At 48.9% G+C, this 21,326-nt stretch overlaps 1 protein-coding gene across 1 annotated transcript in view; it reads left to right on the forward strand.

Moving 5' to 3' along the window:
- The window catches only part of CCDC30 (coiled-coil domain containing 30), a 91,914-nt gene extending 75,026 nt beyond the window's left edge, over positions 1-16,888 (forward strand). The window contains exons 22-30 of the mRNA XM_075017962.1: positions 549-758; positions 3,259-3,416; positions 6,292-6,457; positions 7,978-8,099; positions 10,032-10,173; positions 11,731-11,867; positions 12,260-12,374; positions 13,954-14,021; positions 15,264-16,888. Coding sequence (XP_074874063.1) covers positions 549-758; positions 3,259-3,416; positions 6,292-6,457; positions 7,978-8,099; positions 10,032-10,173; positions 11,731-11,867; positions 12,260-12,374; positions 13,954-14,021; positions 15,264-15,477 — 1,332 coding nt within the window. The 3' untranslated portion in view covers positions 15,478-16,888. The remainder of the gene's footprint in view (positions 1-548; positions 759-3,258; positions 3,417-6,291; positions 6,458-7,977; positions 8,100-10,031; positions 10,174-11,730; positions 11,868-12,259; positions 12,375-13,953; positions 14,022-15,263) is intronic.
- Positions 16,889-21,326: the final 4,438 nt, after the last annotated feature.

The following is a 21,326-nucleotide window of genomic DNA, read 5'->3' on the forward strand; positions in this document are numbered from 1 at the left end:
CTGGAAGGAAGTTCTGTGGCTGTTATCTCCACTTGTTGGATAAGGAACCTGAGGCAGAGAGTTTGAGTCCCAGGCCATGGCCGGAGGGGAGGTCAGCCCTGGGTCTAAAAATCAGGATGTCTTCTTTGAGACTTGCCCTCTTAAAGTCACATGCATAGGAACCCAGTGTCTCAGAGCAGGAGTCCTGAAAACACATGAAGCTCAGTGACTGGGATGCTTTTGAAAATTTCACCCAAGACTTGCACATTTGCATTCCTCCACTTGGCTGTTATGTCTAATAACTGTTGCATTAATTGAAATATCTTGATGAGTCCAGTATTTCTTTATTGATTTTTCAAGGACATTTTTAAAACATGCAAAAACCCAGCTCTCCTGAGGATCTTGGGAGCAGGTGGCATTGGTGCTGACTCAGCACAAAACATTATGCGTTTGTTTAGCTTTTGGATTGTTTAGTAACCCTGCCTCCCCTTTCCCCATCAGTCCATTTCACTTGAGGTACGTGGAAGTCAGTGCTGAATTCTGTACTTTTCTTTCCTTGTCAAACTCAGGTCAAAGCCGAACTGAGACAAGCCCAACTAAAGTTAACCGACTCGACCAAAACGTGTTCTTCCCTCACCCTGCAGTGGGAGAACAGTCAGCAGAAGGTCAAAGAACTTGAGCTAGAGCTGCTGAAGCACTCCCAAATGAGTAAACTGCAGAGCAGCCTGCAGGAAAAACTTGCACAGGAGAAATCCAGGGCCACCGATGCAGAGACAAAGGTAAATATACCACTTGGATTGCATTAGTATCAGAACTGGAGTCATCAGCTGCAATCTGCAGAAGTTGAGGCTGAAAAGTTGGCCCTGGTAATGGATGTCTTAGTGCTCAGACACTGCTAGTTGTTGATCACTTTCTGCAGAGCTTGAAGTGTACCTCAGTTATTGTAAGGAAAACAATGAAAATATTAATATGCAAATCTGAACACCATCTTTGAAATCTTATTTCTGAAATTTGACATATTGACCCATTGTTTCTTTGTACTGCTTCACTGTCTGCCTGTCCCCACCTGACAGCTCTTCTCTCATATTTAGATCATGGACTGTTTTGGGCAGGGACTGTCTTTCTGTTATGTGTTTTTACAGCATCAGCAGAGTGGGTCACTAGTCCATGGCTGCGTTCCGCGGTGTTGGGTTATCACTTAAGGGCCTGATCCCAAGCTCACTCAGTTCAATGGAGAGGCTCCTCTTGGGTTTAGCTAGCTTTGGATCAGACCCATGCAGAGATGGGAATAAACCCAGAGGCCAGCAAACCTCTCCTACCCACCCCTCCTTTGATTTGAGTACCATTATTCTATAAACAGTCTGTCACAAAACTGTGCAGATGTGGCTGCTCATGATATCCACATGCAGCCATGTGCCCACCCAGAGTCCTATAGAAACCAGTGGGGCTGTATGTGAGGGTGAGTTCTGTCCAGGGGGGATTTATTTGCAGAACCTAGTCTGGGAGCACTCGGTAGCAGAAAATAATGAAGTTAGTTGCGCAGATCACCTTAACTCTTCCCCCAAGTGTGTATGGCACAAGCCTCATTCCGCACTGTGTGGTTACGTCACTTTTATGTCTTACACCAATGTAAAGGCTAGCAAAATCAGGGCTATTCTCAAAAATGCAGTATCATATCTGACACTGATTCACTGGAGCAATCCGTTAATCTGGTGTTATCTCAGATTTGGATGGCTGGAAGCATGCAAAGCATATTTATGAATTTCACCTAGTATTTTGTTTCCAGCCTGGGAAGCCCTGCCTTGTTCATTGCCTTCATGCATTGAATTTTTCAATGTGAAACCAAATTAGGCATGCCCTGTGCAGCTCCACTTTGCTGTACAACCTCAGCTAGAAAATCTCTTTCCAGTCTTGCTGCACAGAATCTGGGTGACATTTTCGTAGGCTCCTGACTTGGTCACATACAAATCAGTTAGCACTCACACTCGCTTGCCCTTGGTGAGGGAAAGGAGCTGCCAAATCACAGGTTGAGCAAGTTCTGAAAAACATCACAGGTTGTTGTTTGTAATGGAGAAAGAGGGTTAGTGTACTTTCCACATACAAAAATAAACTGGTTTTGCTGAAGGGATCTCAGGGTTAGGGACTGGCGTGCAGGATGGTGTGTCGGGTCTGGGAGGGAGTTTGGGTGAAGGAAAGAATTGTGACCTGGGTCAAGGGATTGGGGTGCAGGGTTTGGGAGGGGCTACGGGTGCGAGAGCAGGAGAGCGAAGGGCGAGGGTTGAGACCTGAGGCAGGTGTGCAGGAGGGGGTGGGGTATCAGGAGCAGGCTTTGGCAGAAGGCGCTTGCCCAGGCAGTTCCTAGCCTGCAGCCCACCGGCTCCCTCAGGAGCTCTCCCTGCCGCTGCATGCCTCTCCAAGCAGCCCAGCTGCGGGACCCTGTGTTTCTCTGAGCCGCGCGGTGGAGGGGGGACCACACACAATTTCTCGTCCCCGCCCCCATGACTCGCAGTAGCGCTCAGAGCACGTCCCCCACCTGGCCGCTTTGCACAGCATTCAGGGAGCCTGTCCAAGGTTCCCACTGGACTGCAGGCTGGATCCAGGCCGGGGGTCATGCTTGCATGCCCTGCCCTAACCCTGTGGCATGAGAGAGACGTGCTCAGATGTCATGTGAGCCGTGTTGTCAGCAGTGGACATCCTGCTTTTATTGGCTTCTTATGCAGGGCTGAGCTGTGTGGCCCAGCCTGGGGCCTCACCTTTGTGAGCTGTAGTATTTTCCCCTCGTGTTACTCATTTCCTTCCCCGTCCCCAGTCTTTTTCTCTCGTCCCCGTGATCTCTTCCTGGGGCTGCGTTTTCCATCTCACCCCACTACCTTCTCATTCCCATACCCCTCTCGCACTCTCTCTGCCCATTTCTGATCTCTTTATCCTCCGACCCCAGGGAGAGCAGCTTGGCCAGGTGGTCAGAGGGGGAGGGAAGGCGACAGGGCTCTTAGCCAGATGAAGAGGAGCAGCTCTCCTGGGCAGGTGGAGCTTGTGTGCTTGGAAGGAGCTGGACCCACTGTCCCTGCAGCCTCCCTGCACCAGCGGAGGTTCTGAGAGGGCGGAAGTGGCCTCGGGATGCCACAAATGAGGATGCAGCTGGGGGTGGAAGAGGCTGGCCCTGCAAACTGTGCCAGGGGCAGGTGCAGCTCTCCAGCAGCCTGGGCTGGCTGCAGTAGCCAGCTGTTAGGAACAGCCTCCAGCCCAAACTCCTTTAATTCGCAACCCATTTCCCCCAAGGTTTTGGAGCTACAGCAAAAACTGAAGGAGTCCCACCACCAGCTCCACCTGTTGGAAACCCACGCTCTGGGCAGGAAGCAAGTGGAGGAGGAGCTAAAGGAGGCCCAAGAAAGGGAAGCTCAGCTGCGGCGGCAGCTCCAGGAGGAGCAGCGGAACAGGTGACGGGACCTGGGATATTAGCATGTTGCTGAGCTGAGGCTAATCCCCAGCTGCTCTAGGAACATGCCAGCCTCCCAGTGTGAGGCTGCTCTGCCTGGCACTGGAGTAGGGCTACACTACTGCTTTAGCCTGAACAGGAAAGGGGGGGTGTGCCTGGGGATCCCCTCCCCCCCAGAACAAAGGGCGTCTGCACTGCCATGAGGCTGTGATGGTGGGCACTGTCGCCAGCCCTAGGGAGCAGGAGGGAGGTGGCAGGGGAATGCCTTGTCATGGTGAAAGCCCCCAGAAGGGGAGCTCTGAGCAGTCCTAGGGCGTGTGAGTGTAGCATGGTGCGAGCTGCAAGCAAACGCCACAGGGCTGCAAAACCTAATCACAAACAGCAAAACCTCCAGCTGTGGAGCCAATTTCCAGCCTGCCAGTACGCTGCTTGGAAAGCATCCCAGTCAGAGCACCTCAGCTCAGCAGAAAGCCTTCCTGCCCAAGAAAGGGTCTTTGCATTATCACTGCTCTGTGTAATATGGTAGTACCTACAGGCCCCAACCAACATCACAGCCACACTGGTTGGGTGCTGTAAAGATACAAAGCACAAGATGGCTCCTGTCACAGAGAACATGCAGCCTAAATAAATGTGGCAGAGAAAAGCTAGGACGGGGAACAAAGAGAGGAAGTGATTTGCCCAAGGTCATTCAGTGAGTTGGTGGCAGAGCTTGGTTCTATCCCAGAACCTAGAGAATAAAGCCTGACTCTCCTAACTCCCAGTCCAGTGCCCTGGCCACAAAACCACACTGCTCCTGACAGCAGCAGTCTGTGGATCGTACCAAGAGGACCCACTATGCTAGCTCTGCTCAGTCGGTGTCATTCGGGGTGGTGGTTTAGCTATGCAAGCAGAGAGAATCCTTTGCTGGGTATAAGCAGTGTGCTCACTGGCAGGCTTTGCCAGTAGAGTCACAGTGGCGAACCATTTGGAGAGTACACAAGGGCACAGAGTTCCACCTTAACCATCCGGTGGATTTGATTTGTCCCACCTGGCAAAGCCATGGCCCACAGACTTGACGTGACTAACGCATCAGGCGTTTTTCTGGTCTAAGCCTTTGTTTAGAAAGCGCCCCCAACTTTGTGTGTCATTGGATGCTAAGAGTCAGTCACTTTCTGCATTACCAGCTGTCTAGGTTCTTCCCTACCCCACACCCAGTATGTGGTCTCCTGGGATTCATGAACTGCTTTACAACAGGACTAACCAGGACTATGGGTGAATGGCAGACAGTGGCTGGAGTTTATCTGGAACTCAGTAGAGCTACCAGATTGGGGAATGAGGGACAGGAGAAAATATGGCGACATCAGGTCTAAGAGTACAAGAGGTTGTTTGTAGCCCTGATGTGGCCCTGAATAGATCCTGATGGTGTATTTCATTTCTCAACCATGGGATGGGACAGGAAGGGTCCAGACAAGCACACTCAGCAGTGTTAAATCTTCGCTGGAAGGAAAGACAAGCTGGCACCCCAGGAGACTGAACAGCAGAGCAGGAACTCAGAGACCACGGTGATGGCCACCACCCAAGAACCTAGTGAGATGATAGCTAATGCTCTCAGTCTGACTGTCTGAACAGCTGGTGAAGTGAAATGAGAAACAGCATCAAGCGCCATCAAGTGTGCGGGTTGTGTTCTGAGGTTATGGAGAGGTGCGGATAAGCTAAGGAAGTGGTGGCTGGGCTCTCGTTGGGACGAAGGGAGGAAAGGACTTGGCGCTGATTGCAAAGGCCAGAGCAGACAGAGGCACTGCACACTGGGCTGCACAGAGAATGCAGCGAGTGTCACATCAGCAGAGGATGAAGGCAGTTGAAATACGTGGAGATATTTTTGTGAACATCTACAGCCTGAGTCATCCCTACAAGAACAAAGGGATGCAACCCACGGAGCGGCACTTCCTAGACAGGTTGCCTATGTCCCTCCTTTCATGTGACAGCCACATTGTCAGCTTGTCTCTGAGGTTACGGATTTCATGTTTCTTCTTCCACAAGATCCACCTTCCTTTGTCTTTATTCATAAGCAGGTCACTCCCTACTATTGGTTTAATTTTGTAGACCTGCTCTCTTGCAGATTTCTCCAGCTCTTTTGCCTATGGTTCATTATGCAAATAGACACAGTGTGTTGCCTAAAACAATGGCGCAAATCATTGGACAGTGAGAGAGGTGTCTGGCACCTCCTGCCTGAAAGGAGTCTTTCCAAGGTGTGTCACCTCCTGGTGATCTGCCTTCCCTCCAAGACCTTAAGAGCATAATTGTTAGGATAGATGCATAACTCCTTAAATATTATCCATCCATACCTTTCACGCCGGTTACGAGGACCAGTGAGGTACTGGCTGTCGGTAGAGATCTCACATGCCACCATTCAATGAACAGTTATGCAGATTTCTGACCTCGAAAATCTCTGCAGAACCTTGTGATACCCTGTGCCCACAGGTAGTTGGCATCAGTGGGTTCCAGGTTACAGTGCTCTTAGCTCATTAGCATTCCATTTCCTGATGCACAGTTATAATGCCTAATGATCTTAAAAGGGGGCTTCTGCATTTGCCATTGGCCTTGTCTACACCCCAAAATTTTACCTTGTTAACTATTAAAGGCTACAACTCCCCTGATGTAGATGCAGTTGAACCCATATAAAGATGCCCATGCCTGTAAGCTTATTCCCATGTGGAAAGGAGAATGAACAATGCTGTTATAAGGCATCTGTATCCCAATATAACTGGGCCTGTCCCTCAAATTGTACTGGTATAACTATTTCTGTGTGGACCAGGCCCAAAGCGACTCTGACCCTGTCAACTTGGCTTGTTATCAGCGGCTTCCATGGTTGCCTCATTGCCATGCCCTACTTTTAGGAAGCTCCTGGAGCAGCAGGCAGAGGAGCTGCAGCAGCAGCTCAGACACGCCCGTGAGACCGAGACCTTTCTGGCCAAGAGTCATGCTGAGCTGCAGATCCGGTTTCAGCAGCAGGAGGCACAACTGCACATAGCAGAGGATGAAAAAAAATCAGTATCAGATGAGGTAGGTTGGACACTGTGGGTGTTGGGCTTGGCTGTTTGGGAAGGGGAGAGGTCGGCATAGATGATGGTGCTGTTCAGAGCAGCCCCTGGAGCTCAGAGCGAGAGCATCTCTGTCAGCTGATAACGCTGCTGTGACTGCGTATCCCCACTCACTTTGATTTGCCGCCCACTGGGCCTGGAAGAGTTAATTCTCCTCTGGGACAGGCGAGTGAGGAATGGGGGTGCTGATGGCATGTGGGCTGTCCCTCTAGGGAAGAACCTGCTGGGACTGGAGGACCAAGACTGGACAATAGCTTTTAACAGCTGACAGCTGTGGGGAGCAGGATGTGTGAACACAGCCCAGCTGGGGCTTGGGGGTGAGGCATGAGCAGATGGGGACATTGCAGCTGCCCAGGGTAGAGGGGAAAGAAACAAAGAGATGAAATCCAGGAAGCTTTGGCAGGAGGGGCTCTGCTCAGTTTTACTTTTCCACCCTAACCTAAGGCGCCGTTAGTGCTGGACTCGAAAGGCCTTTGGGTGATTTCAATATGGCTGGTGAACGTTGGTTGGTCCTGCTTTACTCTATTTCCCTGCTCCTCCTGCTCCCCAGTGACATCTCACTTCAGGCCGTTGCTCACAGCAACCCCCAGCAGAGCCACGGGGAGAACACAGGCGCTAGAGCCAGAGCGCCCAGGCTTGGAGTGGTGGAGCTGCAGGGCCTGTGCCCACAAACTGACAACACAGGATAAAACGCTGAGAGGTTCTGAGCCCTGCAGCTCCCACTGATTTCAACAGGGATTCCAGGTGTTCAAGACCTCTTAGAGGCCTGGATTACACTGTGGGTGATGTGAAAACAGGGAGCTCTCTGTGCTCCCCTCCACAACACCAACCCACCCGCCTTATTAAGGGCTGGTCTGAACTCAGACCCTAGCTCTGCCTGGAAAACATCAGGCCCTGAGCGCTGTGGTTTGACTGACCTTGCCCCCAGGGTAGATGTGGAATGGCAAAGTGCTTCCCTTAAACTAGCTACTGCTTCTTGGAGAGGCGGAGTAATTGCATCCAAGAAAACCCTCTTCCCTGGGTATAGGAAGCATGTGCAATGCACCACCACAGCTGCACCACCATATCCTACCCAAGTCCTATGGCTTATTGTGAGCAGCACTCCCTGGGAGGGGGCAGGAGCAGGCAGTCCCTTTCCTTCCAATGCAGGGGCTTTTTGCACAGCAGTCCAGGTAGGACAAAGTACACCTGGGAGCTGTGCCCTGGCCAGAGGCAACTGGGAGATCCACATTCTTCCGCTTAGCTAGGAAGAGGCAGGCTCATCCCATGGCCATGGCAGTGGCAGTGGCAGTTTCATCAGCAGGGCAAGGGCAGGTTAGACTAGATTGGATTATTCCTTGATTACTGTTTGCTCCTTACCAGGGCCAAGCCCAGGTTTATGGCAGGGAAACTGTTGAGGCCAGATTGGGGACCACAAGGACTGAAAGGTTTTCAGCTGACATTTTCGAAAAAACAATTCCAAAACATGCATCTGTTTTTCAGCATCTCCTTTGTCAAAAAGCCAATCAGAACCTGTTGGAGCAGCTGGCACTGGCGCAGCAGGAGAAGCAAACCCTCCACAAGGAATATGATCATCTCCTGAAGCAGCTTGACACTTACGTCAGGTAATTACCACAGCAGCCAGACCACCAGGAAGGAGGTTGCACCACAGATGCTCTTTGTGTCCCTGTTGTGACAGTGGAGTGGGTCATAGTGTAAACGTTGGTCTCCCACGTAAAACACGGTGAGCACTGGGAGATCTGCTTTCAGACGACATCTTCAAACACAGTCAGGTGGAGAAAAGGTCCCACCTCTGCGGCTACTTCATTCTGTGTTCTTCCCTTCAGGAGCTTAGAGTGGTGCAGGGCACAGGTAGAACTCGGCCCTGGTGCTACAGGACCTGCACTGGCTGTTGAGCTCCTCAGCTGTTTTTCACCTAAGTGATTTGGATGGAAAATGCCTGTACAATCAGATGTGAGCCAGACTCATGACACAGTCACAGGAGTTGAGATGTTTGATTATAGTTGAAATTTTTCAATTAAAAAAAAACAAACAAAAAACCCTCTGATACAAAAATTTTGAATTGTTTCAAAAATGCCAGTTTGTTTTGGTGGGAACATACCCACTTCTCCCATGTTTTTACTTTTTTCCCATTTCTGGAAATGGACCCACCTTTTTTCAGAGCAGCTCTGACTGTTGGTTTCCAAGTGGAGCTGAGCACCCTACTTTCAACCGATGCAACCTACACTGGTGTGTGTCCCATCTTCTCAGAGACCCCTCTGTGAGCCAGCCTGCCACAGCTGTGATCAGCAGAGACACCCTTGGCATTAAAGAGTTACCAGTGGGCCTTTCTCCAGCAGGCAGCCTATGTTTTGGACCAAAATTGCCTAATCTGTTGTCTTTATGGCCCTTACAAAAGGCCACCTGCTTGACAGGGCATTCAGCGGAGCAAGCGGTGTCGGGTGTTCTGTGAATTTGATTTCTTAGCTGCCAGGCCGATTTATTTTATTGTGTCATTATACTGGGTGGTTATTTCCCAGGAGCTGGTTGTCAGGGCACTTGCCATCTGCACATGGGCATGTTTTTGGAGTTCAGGCTGCACCAGCATTTGACTAAATTGATGAAGCGTTTAAGCAGCAGAGAAGGAGAAGCTCTGACTGACCATCCTGAGAACAGAAGGGTGAATGCAGAGCACAGCATTCACTGCCACATTACCCCAGTGTACTGCCAGTGTCACTCTATAGCTTTAGGGACTGCAGTGCAGTAAGACCATGGCCACGCAGGGGAACAATGTACCTGGCCTCTTCAGAAGCGAAGCTGAGAAAGGGGAGATAGAAGTGATTGAAGCCTCATCCTGGGTTTATTAAAAGTAAAGAGGGTGGGAGTGCTCTTTGCCCTAGTCTCTGGGGGAAGGACTGGCTGGGACCCTTCTAGGAGCCAGCTGTGGGGAGCACGGGGCCTGCTTCAGAAACAGGTTTCTGATTGGCTGACATTGTAGCTTATTTGTTACTTACGTGATTCCGTGATTTAAAACACCTAAGACAGGCAGACTCAGATGTGAGGTCCGGAGTCCCGAGCCCTCATCCTGTGGTTTGGATTTTGGATTTGTGGCAAATGGGAAGATAGAAGTTTTGGGGGCTCTTCTGTGAGGAATTACACACCCTCTGGTGATGTTCCTGGGGCTGGCAGGCTCCTGTCTGAATTAAGAGAGCTGAGAGGGCTCTGAACTGGGCCCAGAAGTTGGTACTATTTCTGGGGCACATTCAGAAACTGGCTTTTTTTTTTACCACAGCAGGTGAACTTTGAACCATTTCAGGGAAATGACAGCACCAGGCACTTAGGACATTCACTAAGTACTTGGACAGGCTACACTGACCCACAGCAGAGGTGCTGGCTGACATCAGCCCTGTGCAGTTCCAGCTGATACTCATGCTCCCTCCCTGGTGTGTACAGATTCCGTTTGGCCATACGGGCAAGTGCAAGCCAGCCAGCGTATTAGTCGTGTAAAAAGTGTCAGGCATTTAAATAGACTGCGCTGCACCTCTTTGTCTTCTCAGGAAACACAGTGAACGGCAACTCCGGCACAAGGCCAAGCTTCGCAGAGCCAAGGAGACCTTTGTTCAAGAGGTGAAGAAAAGAGATGTGAGGATTAAACAGCTGGAGAGTGAAATTGTTCTGTCCAGGAGCCAGACAGGAAAGGTGAGGGAGCAGACGGCACAACTTCCCTCTGGGGGAGCCAGTGCTCCCGGCGGGTGCCAAAACAGGAGCTGCCCCAGCAGGGTTACTGCCAGGCACCCTTAGGAACTTAGCTTGGCCCAGCTGGTCAGGGGGAGACTGAGCTCATGTAGCACAGGGTGTTTGGGAAGTGAAGTCACTTTGTGTTTGAACCATCCTGCCTGGTGCTTAACTTGTAATGGAAGAGGTGCCGGGGCTCAAGCACTTGGTTTATGTTCATAACTGGTGCAACAGCCCCAGAGGTGCCGGGGCTCTGAGCTGCCAACCAAGCCCTGACACGCATTAAGCACCCATCTCACCTCACAAGCCCTTCGCCATGGATTTGCCTCAGACTTTCTCAAAAAGCCTCCCCTGGCACCAGTCCAGCAGGAGGTGTCAGATAGGTCCAGGGTGGTAAAGTCTGGGAGGGGAAATCAGGCTAGTCAAGCCACACGTGTGTAAGCCTGAACCCTGGAGAGAGACAAACGTATCAGGGTGTACAGGCTTCCTGAGCACCGCAGATCAGTGGTTCCCTGTCTGCTTTTGGAGGAGCCCCATATCAGTGGATTGGCAGGTTAGCAACTCCCCGTCGTGTTGTGCCACACTATGCACTGGTGCCATCATCTCGCTTTTGACTGTTCCTCCATCGTTTCGGTCCCTATTCTCCCTCGATTCTTTTGTGCTTTAGCACCCTTCCCCGTTGCATTTCCTCAGGCGGCCCAGGGCCACTTGTGAGAGCTCCGTTGGGCGGGGCTGCATGTGATTGTGCTGTTGAGCTTACCACTAAAAGAGCAGAGTAACAGCCAAAGTGAGCAGCCCACACGCGGCTGAGCCCAAGGGGCTGCTGCAGGAGTATAGCCAGGGATTTCTAAGGGTTGTTTCAGTGAGGCGGGGTGCAGTGAAGTAGGTGCAGCTTTCCCTCTGCACCTCCAGGGTGCCTGTTGTGCTTCCGTTAGCCTGAGGCTCTCATCTTAGGAAACAGACCCCCCCATGAGGTTCCATTTACAAGTGCTGTAACATGTAGGGTCACCCTAGTTTCTGGCTTCCCCACTTTCTCTGAGCATGCTGCAGTTACACCAGCAATGGGTTTGGCCTTGCCTTAACTGATGCGTTTTGGGTATTAGAAATAAAATTCCCTATTATTTAAAAAGCCCAGACTGTCCAAGTGCAGAGAACCCTTCCATGCTAGAGGAGGGCGGGGGCAATTTTACAGTGACACATGCTGCTGAGTGGCTCACAGTAGAAGCACCTGGGATACTCGGCGTTACTGAGACTGAGATTTGCCCTTATGTGTGAAAACAGGATCCTTGGGGCAAGCGCTGTGATTGGGAAACGAGTGGCATCGTCTCACGTCTGCTTCTGATGGTGTCAAACGTAATTTCCACCCATGCATCTGAAATGCCATTGGAAGGACGGGTGTCACCACAAGGCTCCTTCCAGGGCACAGAGCATCCAAGACAAAGATTTCATAGCCCCTGCGTGGTCACTTGGTTGCACTGTGGCTGACCAGTTGTGCTAGCAGAGTGTATGTCTTACCCACAGGAACATGCCTTGGTCAGACAGATCACTGCAGAGAATGAGAATTTGCTCCAAGAGAAGAGAGAACTCTTACAGCACCTGAGTGAGCAGGAAGAAGTTGGACGGAACAACAGATGCATCATTTCCACAATCCAGAGCAGGTAATTAATGGTCTTCCAGAGAGGGCTGCAGGGACAGAGTTCAGATTAGCCCTTTTGGCCACACTGCACTCTCCAAGTCTGTGCCAACAGCACCCTGAAAAAATCCTCATTCTGGGCATGGAGAGAAACCAGGGTAGGCCTGTGGGGAGACAGACAACTGCTCCTCAGCCCTACAAGATGTACTGTGGCCACTTCACTGGAAAAGCTCCTTTGAAATGGCCCTGGCTGTGGGGCGGCATGACTCTGTTTGGAACCGCAGTGGCCGTATGTTTGAGGGGTTTAAAGCGTTCTTTGAGTGTCCCAGCAGCAAGGCTGGGAGGAAAAGCCCCTTTGAAAACAGGAAATGGTGAGGATGCAGAAAACAACAGTCCCCTTTTGCGTGTCCTCCTCAGAGTGCAATTCCTGGATGAAGAAAACAAGCGACTCCAGGAAAGCACCCTGCAGCTGTCCAGTCAGGTTGGCGTTCTGGAGCGTACTTTGAAGAACATCCAGAGCCACAGCTCAGAGGTGAGATGTGCTGCCTGCTTTCCTCTGTAAAATGGGCACACAGGAAGAATTTCTCCCCACGGTCCCTGCCAAAGTACTTCAGCTTTAACCTGGAAGGACCTCCTCCAAAGACCACGAGTATTTTTGTATATATGTCCATACAGGACCAGATTTTCAAGAATGTGTAGTACCATGGCATGTTCTTAGAGCCCCAGTCCCCTAGGCAGTGGGCAGAGCCCCACCAACTCATTTCACAAAGGGCACCCTCAGAGGTTGGCTGATGATGTCACTCGATTAGCTGAATTGGAGTCAGCGGCCTAGGCGGGCAGGCTGTGGAGCACATTCCCTTCTTAAGCCAGCCAGTGCCCTCGTCTATTGTTATTAGGCCACTTGTCACTGACAAAATCATCATTTTTTCTTACCGTTGTTCTTTTTTTGTTTTTCAGTCATTAAAAATATCCCAATGACGGGTAAGGTCGAGAACCTGGAAATTAAGTGGGTAATTTTAGCTATTTTACACAAATGAGCCCAAAATGTCAATGGGAGCCTAAATCCCTACTTCAGCACCTGATGAGGTTCCTGATTTGAGCACTCCCATTGCACAGAGCCAGGACCTCTAAGAATCAAGCCATTAATTTGATTGGGTCTTCCAAGTTTAAATTAAATACTACTTGAGGACGTAAGTCCCTGAGACACCTCTGAAAATCACAGCCTAAGGGCCCAAATATGTCTGAAGCCATATATACCATACAGAGCCTGTACCAGCATAGCCACTTAAGGTAGACGCAGCATAGGCCAACCAAGGAGTTCTAATTTAAATCCCCTCCTCCCCAAAGGGTTAGCCAATCTAAAAGATGCACATAGCAGTGTCTACACCAGGGGGGGTGTGTGTGCGCGTGTGCACATCAGGGAGGGGAGTGATTGATTTTTCCTTACTCCCAAGGGTTAATTGCCAGGACTTGAGAGTATACTGGGGTCCTTGGCAATATAGGGAGCGGTCCCTCTGGCCCCTGGAAGGGCTGGGGCCTTAGGCACATGGTCTGGGGCTGGAAAGCAGACTTCCCCAGCCAGCCCTTCTTGGTCACTGCTACTTTGAATTGTTATTAGGAAATAAACCTATCATCTAAAAAGTGCATCTCCCACATGCCACCAACACACACAAAACACGGGTCCCTTGGCGTGTTTGGTCTCTCTGGAATGCTCTCTCCCCACATCTGTGGTTCCATGTCTTTGGTCTGTAAATGTTACATGAAAACCTTATCTTTCTTCTCTTCAGTTTGTGAATGACACTTGCAATCACTAATTGCCTAGAGCAGTGATGCTAGCACCTCAGAGGTTCAGGAGCCAAATTAGTAATCAACGTTACCCCAAAGAGCCACAATCGGGTCATTATTTCATTTTATATATCATTATATATATTTATTAATAACACAGTACAAGCATTCTGAACAGTTAATAATTTAAATTGATTAATAATTAAATCACACAGGAAACTCTCTGAAGAGCCATTTGCAGCTCTTGAGCCTCACTCTGAGTATCACTGGCCTACAACATTCCTCCTGCCCTGGATCTGTTGTTTATTTTTCTGTTCTCTTTCTAGGACTTCAGGAGCCTTGGCTTCTCTGAATGCCAGCTACTGAGCAAGATAGTGCCATGTCCAAACACAAGGTATTATAAGTAAAACCTACAGGAGGTGTATCTACTTATTAACTGGGAGACTTTCAGTGTCTGGGGAGAGGGAAGCTGTGACTTCTTGGTTTCCAAACAAATGCTCCAATCTTTCTCTTTCTCACAGATGTGTTTTAGTCATGCTGGGTGTGGGAGGGGAGACTAACAAAACCATTATAAAAAGCACGATACAGAACAAGTGAAATTCCACAAATGTATTTTCCACCTCCATGACATACAGTGGGAGTTTAAGTAATAACTTAATTGTAGACGACTAGAAGATGCACTGTCAGCCACGTACAGAGTTTCAAAATCTTTATCCCTTAGCCCCACACATGCACTGTTCTTTTTAAGGGACACTGTAATAGATAATAATTTGAATGAAACTAGAAGACAGCTGGTGTGTGCCACCTCAGCTTACATTCAGATCACTAATGTTACTACTAATGGATAACATTCCTTGGGTGTTCATTTTCTTCAACAAGTTCAGGCATACACAATGCAAATTTATGTCACTAGCTTCCACAGTAGTGTAGTTATTTCACTGTTACTCTTGTGTCCCATGACACCTTCGCTGTGACTTAGGCTACAAGGGGTTTTGCCATAAAAACTAGCAAATGTTCTGTGCAAGACATATAAGAATAAAGCAACTTGACAAATACTATCAGTGCTGTTCTGTAGAGATGCAACAGGAATGGATGTTTCTGAACACAAGTTTAACCAGATTTTACAGACATTTCTCCCAATTTAAGTTTTCCAAAACTTTTAAATTAAAAAGAACCACCTGTTTGTATCAGACAGATAGTCGAGTTAGTCTGTGTCTTCAAAAACAACAAGAAGTCCTGTGGCACCTTACAGACCAACAGATATTATGGAGCATGAGCTTTCATGGGCAAAGACCGACTTTGTGACACCAATTGCCATGTTCCTTTAAAGTGTGGCTTTGCTGCAGAGACCCTGTTAGAAAGGGCAGTCTGGTCAGTAGGGCCCTAGCCTACAATTGAGGTTCTGTAATTGGGGGAATATCAGCTCTGCCCAGTCCATAGGAAGGATGACCATCTGTCCCATTTTTGGCAGGATGGTCCTGTACTGGACAGGGAGATATGGTTGCCCTATCCATGGGGGTGTGAGGACAAACAAATTAAAGACTGAGAGGTTTTCAGACTCTGCAGGAGGGGCAGCCAGGTGACTGCCAGAGGCTGATGTTTTCAATGCAAATTAGTAATGGAAATTCTTTTTCAGCTTCTCAGTGCAGGGGCTGCCATCCTCCCTTGGCATACTGAGAGCCATTCAAGACGTGAAGCCGGAAGAAGGACCTGAGAGCCCAAGGTCTCTGTTTTCCGTATCACCTTCTCAGCCTTCTGAGATTGGTTACTTAAACGTGGCTTCGCCTGGAGACACGACCACCTTCCCCACACAGCCCCAGAGTCCGAGCTTGGGTGGTGACAGCGTCTGAGGGGGACTCTAAGGAGCTCCTCTTCGCTTGGCCTGTGGCTATTGGCTTCCTGCTGCAGCAGGCCGTGCATGCAGCCACATCAGTGTTTGGTTCGTAAGCTGGAACTCGATGGCTTCCGTGGCAGTCACTTGCCCGGCTCTAGCGTCTCATCCCAGCTCTCCCTGGAATTTTTACATTCAGATTTAATTCATTAAAAGTTTTTTGTTTTGGTTTTTTTTAAATGGGTGTTTGTCATCCAGTGCCAACTCCTTGTGTGAGCCAAATGTGTTCATGGGCCAGGGCCCTGATCCTGCCTCTGCATAGGCCTGCCTGCACTCAAGCTGGGCCAGGGCCCCAATTCTACCTGCATGTGAGCCTGCCTACACTCGCAGCAGGGCGGGGGCCCGATCCCAGGCAGGTCCAGATTAACCTCTTGTGGGCTGAACACCAAACGTATTTGCAAGCCTTCATGCAGTCATTATGGACCCTTCTGAGTGAAAGCCCAGCATGATGGCACAATAGTAACCCTGTTACTGCTCAGATGGGGATGAAGACTTTTATCCAAAAACAAAATAAGATGTCTGAAGCCACACTTGATGGAGACCTCCACTCAGCCCGTAGAGAACCAATAGATGTGATGGGCTCAATCAGAGACCCCCTGCGAGACTGACGCTCGATGTGCTGAAATCCCACTGAGCACACAATCTGGCCCTCTGGCCCCTCCAGCACTGACGCAGAGGTAGGATCACACCGCTCTGCAGTGTAATACAGAGAGCTCAGCTCTGGAAAGGCTCAGCTAAAGGGACTTGGCTCAGCACCCAAATGCGTAGCGCTCATGTGACCTGAGCCCCAGCTGAACCCGTGTGACTCTGTTTAAATTTTTGTAAAAGGCAAATTGATATTGACCCTATTTCTTATGTAAAAAGAGAGAGAGAGACAGAATCCTGCCCCTCTCTCCCACCAGCCCAGTAACAATTACTTACAGTGGGTTTCTTAATAAAACTGATTTTTTTAAGTATGAAGGATTGAAGTGATGGTAAGAGGTAGCAGACAGAGTAATGTAGGTTAGTAAACAAAATAAAACACACAAGCTAAGTTTTTCTTCACACAGCGCACAGTCAACCTGTGGAACTCCTTGCCAGAGGACGCTGTGAAGGCCAGGACTCTAACAGAGTTTAAAAAAGAGCTCAATAAATATTTGGAGGTCAGGTCCATAGATGGCTATTAGCAAGGTGTAAGGTATGGTGCCTAGCCTTTTGTCGAAGTCGGGAGATGGATGGCAGGAGACAAATCGCTTGATCATTGTCTTTGGTTCACCTCCTCTGGGGCACCAGGCATTGGCTACTGTCGGCAGACAGGATACTGGGCTAGATGGACCTTTGGTCTGACCCAGTATGGCCGTCTTTATGTTCTTATGTTTAATACACTAATAAACTGGTTTCATCTCTCATCCAGAGTTCTGATAAGCTTCTTTCAGAGACTGAAAAGCTGCCCAGTCTGATCATTCCCCCTTTCAGATGTTTCCAGGAGTCATCTTGGATGACAAGCAGAGGCATCCTGACATCTGGCAGACCCACACCTATTGTTTGGCTTCACACCTTTATATTGATTTTGCTTCAGGCAGGAATCTTGTGTGTCCGGTTTAAAAATATTCTCATTTTCAGTGGAAGTGCACCATCCAAGATGGGTCCCACCCTGAGGTGACATGGACACGTTTTGGTAGAGTCGGTCCATCCTTTGGACGGTTTGGGGCAACTGCCCTGGGCCACACACTTTAGGCGGCCCCACAGGGCCCAGTGGAATAACAGAGGACCTGGTGCCAGCAGCAGGGATTATCCCGCTACCACACTCTAGTGGTGGAGGGAAGCCAAGCAACCCAGCCCATTCCTCTCCCCTGGTTCTCAGCCACATTTCTCAGAGGAGGGACCTGGGGGGAAGGGATGGAACCTTCTCCCCACCACACACACACACAAGTGGTGGGAAGCAGAGCAATGCAGCTGGGAGCTGGGAAAGTGGAGCAAGCTGAGGCCAGGTCATAGAATCATAGAATGCTAGGACTGGAAGGGACCTTGACAGGTCATTGAGTCCAGCCCCCGGCCCTCATGGCAGGACCAAGTACTGTCTAGACCATCCCTGACAGACATTTATCTAAGCTGTTATTAAATATCTCCAGAGATGGAGATTCCACAACCTTCCTAGGCAATTTATTCCAGTGTTTGACCACCCTGACAGTCAGGAACTTTTTCCTAATGTCCAACCTAAACCTCCCTTGCTGCAGTTTGAGCCCATTGCTTCTTGTTCTATCCTCAGAGGCCAAGAAGAACAAGTTTTCTCCCTCCTCCTTATGACACCCTTTTAGATACCTGAAAATCACTATCATGTCCCGCCTCAATCTTCTTTTATCCAAATTAAACAAGCTCAATTCTTTCAGCCTTTCTTCATAGGTCACGTTCTCTAGTCCTTTGATCATTCTTTTTGTGGAGAAATTGGAGAGGGTCCAGAAAAGAACATCTTTCTTGAAATGCGGCGCCCAGAACTGGACACAATACTCCACTTCCTGCCACTGCTGGTGAGTATGGGGGTCACCCAACCTCTGCTGCTGGCACCAGGCTCCCCACTGGTCCCCCTGGCAACATTGTTTGGCTGGGTGCAGGGTCTTGGCTGGGTTTGACTTTTTTGTTAAAACATGCCAGGTCTGCTTCAGGTGCTGGAAAGAGAGCCTAACGCAACCATTGAAGAGCCATATTAAGCCCAGATGTACCACTCAGTAGAGCTGCACCTGTAGCTCGTCCCTCATTACCACCACCCAAAGTTTTGTCTCTTAAATATCGTTCTGAAAGCTGTCAAAACAAAAAGCAGCCAAGTAGCACTTTAAAGACTGGCAGAATAGTTTATTAGGTGACCTTTCGTGGGACAGACCCACTTCTTCAGACCAGAGCCAGACCAGAACAGACTCAATATTTAAGGCACAGAGAACCAAAAACAGTAAGCAAGGAGGACAAATCAGAAAAAGATAATCAAGGTGAGCAAATCAGAGAGTGGAGGGATGTGGGGGAAGGTCAAGAATTAGATTGAGCCAAGTATGCAGACAAGCCCCTATAGTGACTCAGAAAGTTCCCATCACGATTTAAACCATGTGTTAATGTGCCAAATTTGAATATAAAAGCCAGCTTGGCTGTTTCTCTTTCCAAAAGGATGCGATAACTCCTTTTCAGTAACACACATACCTTTAGGTCATTGACAGAATGCCCCATTCCATTAAAACGTTAACTAACTGGTTTGTGGATCTGGAGTGTTTTGATGTCTGTTTTGTGCCCATTGACCCTTTGTCTAAGGGAGTTAGAAGTCTGTCCAATATACAAAGCATCTGGGCATTGTTGGCACATGATGGCATATATGATGTTAGTTGAGGAGCATGAGAAAGTGCCCGTGATTCTGTGAGTAACCTGGTTAGGTCCAGTGATGGTATTTTCAGAGAAGATATGTGGACAAAGCTGGCGGTGGGCTTTGTTGCAGGGAAAGGTTCCAGGACTGGTATTCCTGGGGTATAGACTGTGGCTGTTAGTGAGGATCCTCATGAGGTTGGGAGGTTGTCTGCAGGAGAGAACAGGCCTGTCACCCAGGGCCTTCTGGAGTGTGGCATCCTGATTAAGGATAGGTTGTAGGTCTTTAATAATTTGTTGCAGTGGTCTGAGTTGGGGGCTGTAGGTGATGACTAGTGGTGTTCTGTTCTTGGCTTTTTTGGGCCGATATTGGAGTAGCTGGTCTCTGGGTATTCGTCTGGCCCTGTCGATTTGTTTTTTTACTTCTCCTGGTGGGTAATTCAGGTTTATGAATATTTGGTAAAGTTCTTGTAGTTTTTGGTCTCTGTCTGTTGGATCAGAGCAAATGCGATTGTACCTAAGAGCTTGACTGTACACAATGGATCTAGTCACATGTGCAGGATGGAAGCTAGAAGGGTGTAGATAAGTATAGCGATCAGTAGGTTTTTGGTACAGTGTGGTACTGATCAGGCCATCCTTGATTAGTACTGTAGTGTCCAGGAAATGTCTCTCTTGCATGTTGTAATCGAGGCATAAGTTGATGGTGGGGTGTAAATTGTTAAAGTCTCTGTGGAATTCCTCTAGAGCCTCTGTACCATGGGTCCAAATCATAAAGATGTCATCAATGTATCTTAAGTAGAGGAGTGGCAATAGGGGACGAGAGCTGAGGAATCGTTCCCGGTCAGCCATAAATATATTAGCATATTGTGGGGCCATGCGGGTGCCCATAGCAGTTCCACTAATCTGGAGGTATAAACTGTCCCCAAAACGGAAATAATTGTGTGTGAGAACAAAGTTACAGAGGTCAGACACCAGATTGGCTGTGGTGGCATCAGGGCTGGTATTCCTGATTGCTTGTAATCCATCTTTATGTGGAATATTAGTGTACAGAGCCTCTACATCCATTGTGGCAAGGATGGCGTTATCAGGAACCTTTCTGATGTTTTGTAATTTCCTCAGGAAGTTGGTGGTATCTCGGATATAGCTGGGAGCGTTGGTGGCATAGGGTTTGAGGAGGGAGTTCACGTAACTGGATAGTCTGGTGGTAAGGGTGCCAATACCTGAAATGATAGGGTGTCCAGGGTTTCCAGGTTTGTGGATTTTGGGAAGTAAATAGAATAATCCAGGCTGCAGCTCAGATGGTGTGTCTGAGTTAACGAGGTCCCGAGTAGCAGCAGGGAGTTCCAAAAAGCCAAAAACAGAACACCACTGGTCATCACCTACAGCCCCCAACTCAGACCACTGCAACGAATTATTAAAGACCTACAACCTATCCTTAATCAGGATGCCACACTCCAGAAGGCCCTGGGTGACAGGCCTGTTCTCTCCTGCAGACAACCTCCCAACCTCATGAGGATCCTCACTAACAGCCACAGTCTATACCCCAGGAACACCAGTCCTGGAACCTTTCCCTGCAAGAAAGCCCACCGCCAGCTTTGTCCACATATCTTCTCTGGAAATACCATCACTGGACCTAACCAGGTTACTCACAGAATCACGGGCACTTTCTCATGCTCCTCTACTATCATCATATATGCCATTACGTGCCAACAATGCCCAGATGCTTTGTATATTGGACAGACTTCTAACTCCCTTAGACAAAGGGTCAATGGGCACAAAACAGACATCAAAACACTCCAGATCCACAAACCAGTTAGTCAACATTTTAATGGAATGGGGCATTCTGTCAATGACCTCAAGGTATGTGTGTTACTGAAAAGGAATTACCGTACCGTTTTGGAAAGAGAAACAGCCGAGCTGGCTTTTATATTCAAATTTGGCACATTAACACATGGTTTAAATCGTGATGGGAACTTTGAGTCACTATAGGGGCTTGTCTGCATACTTGGCTCAATCTAATTCTTGACCTTCCCCCACACCCCTCCACTCTCTGATTTGCTCACCTTGATTATCTTTTTCTGATTTGTCCTTCTTGCTTACTGTTTTTGGTTCTCTGTGCCTTAAATATTGAGTCTATTCTGGTCTGGCTACGGTCTGAAGAAGTGGTTCTGTCCCACGAAAGCTCACCTAATAAACTATTTTGCTAGTCTTTAAAGTGCTACTTGACTGCTTTTTGTTTTGATAGTGTATAGACTAGCACAGCTTCCTCTCTGTTACTGTTCTGAAAGCCGGTGTTTCTACTTTGGTACAACCACCTTTACAAAACATAAGTTACTGGGATGAGGAAAACTGGTTCCCACCTTTAGCAGAGAACAAGGGCCCCTGAGAAAGACACACACACTACCACAATCCAGCCCCTACCTTCACATCTAAGCTTTCCACTGTGTTCCCCTTCATCCCCAAGTAACCAAAGCCTTCATAAAAGGC

This window comes from Carettochelys insculpta, chromosome 23 (genome assembly GCF_033958435.1).
Source record: "Carettochelys insculpta isolate YL-2023 chromosome 23, ASM3395843v1, whole genome shotgun sequence".
In the NCBI taxonomy this organism is placed as follows: Eukaryota; Metazoa; Chordata; order Testudines; family Carettochelyidae; genus Carettochelys; species Carettochelys insculpta.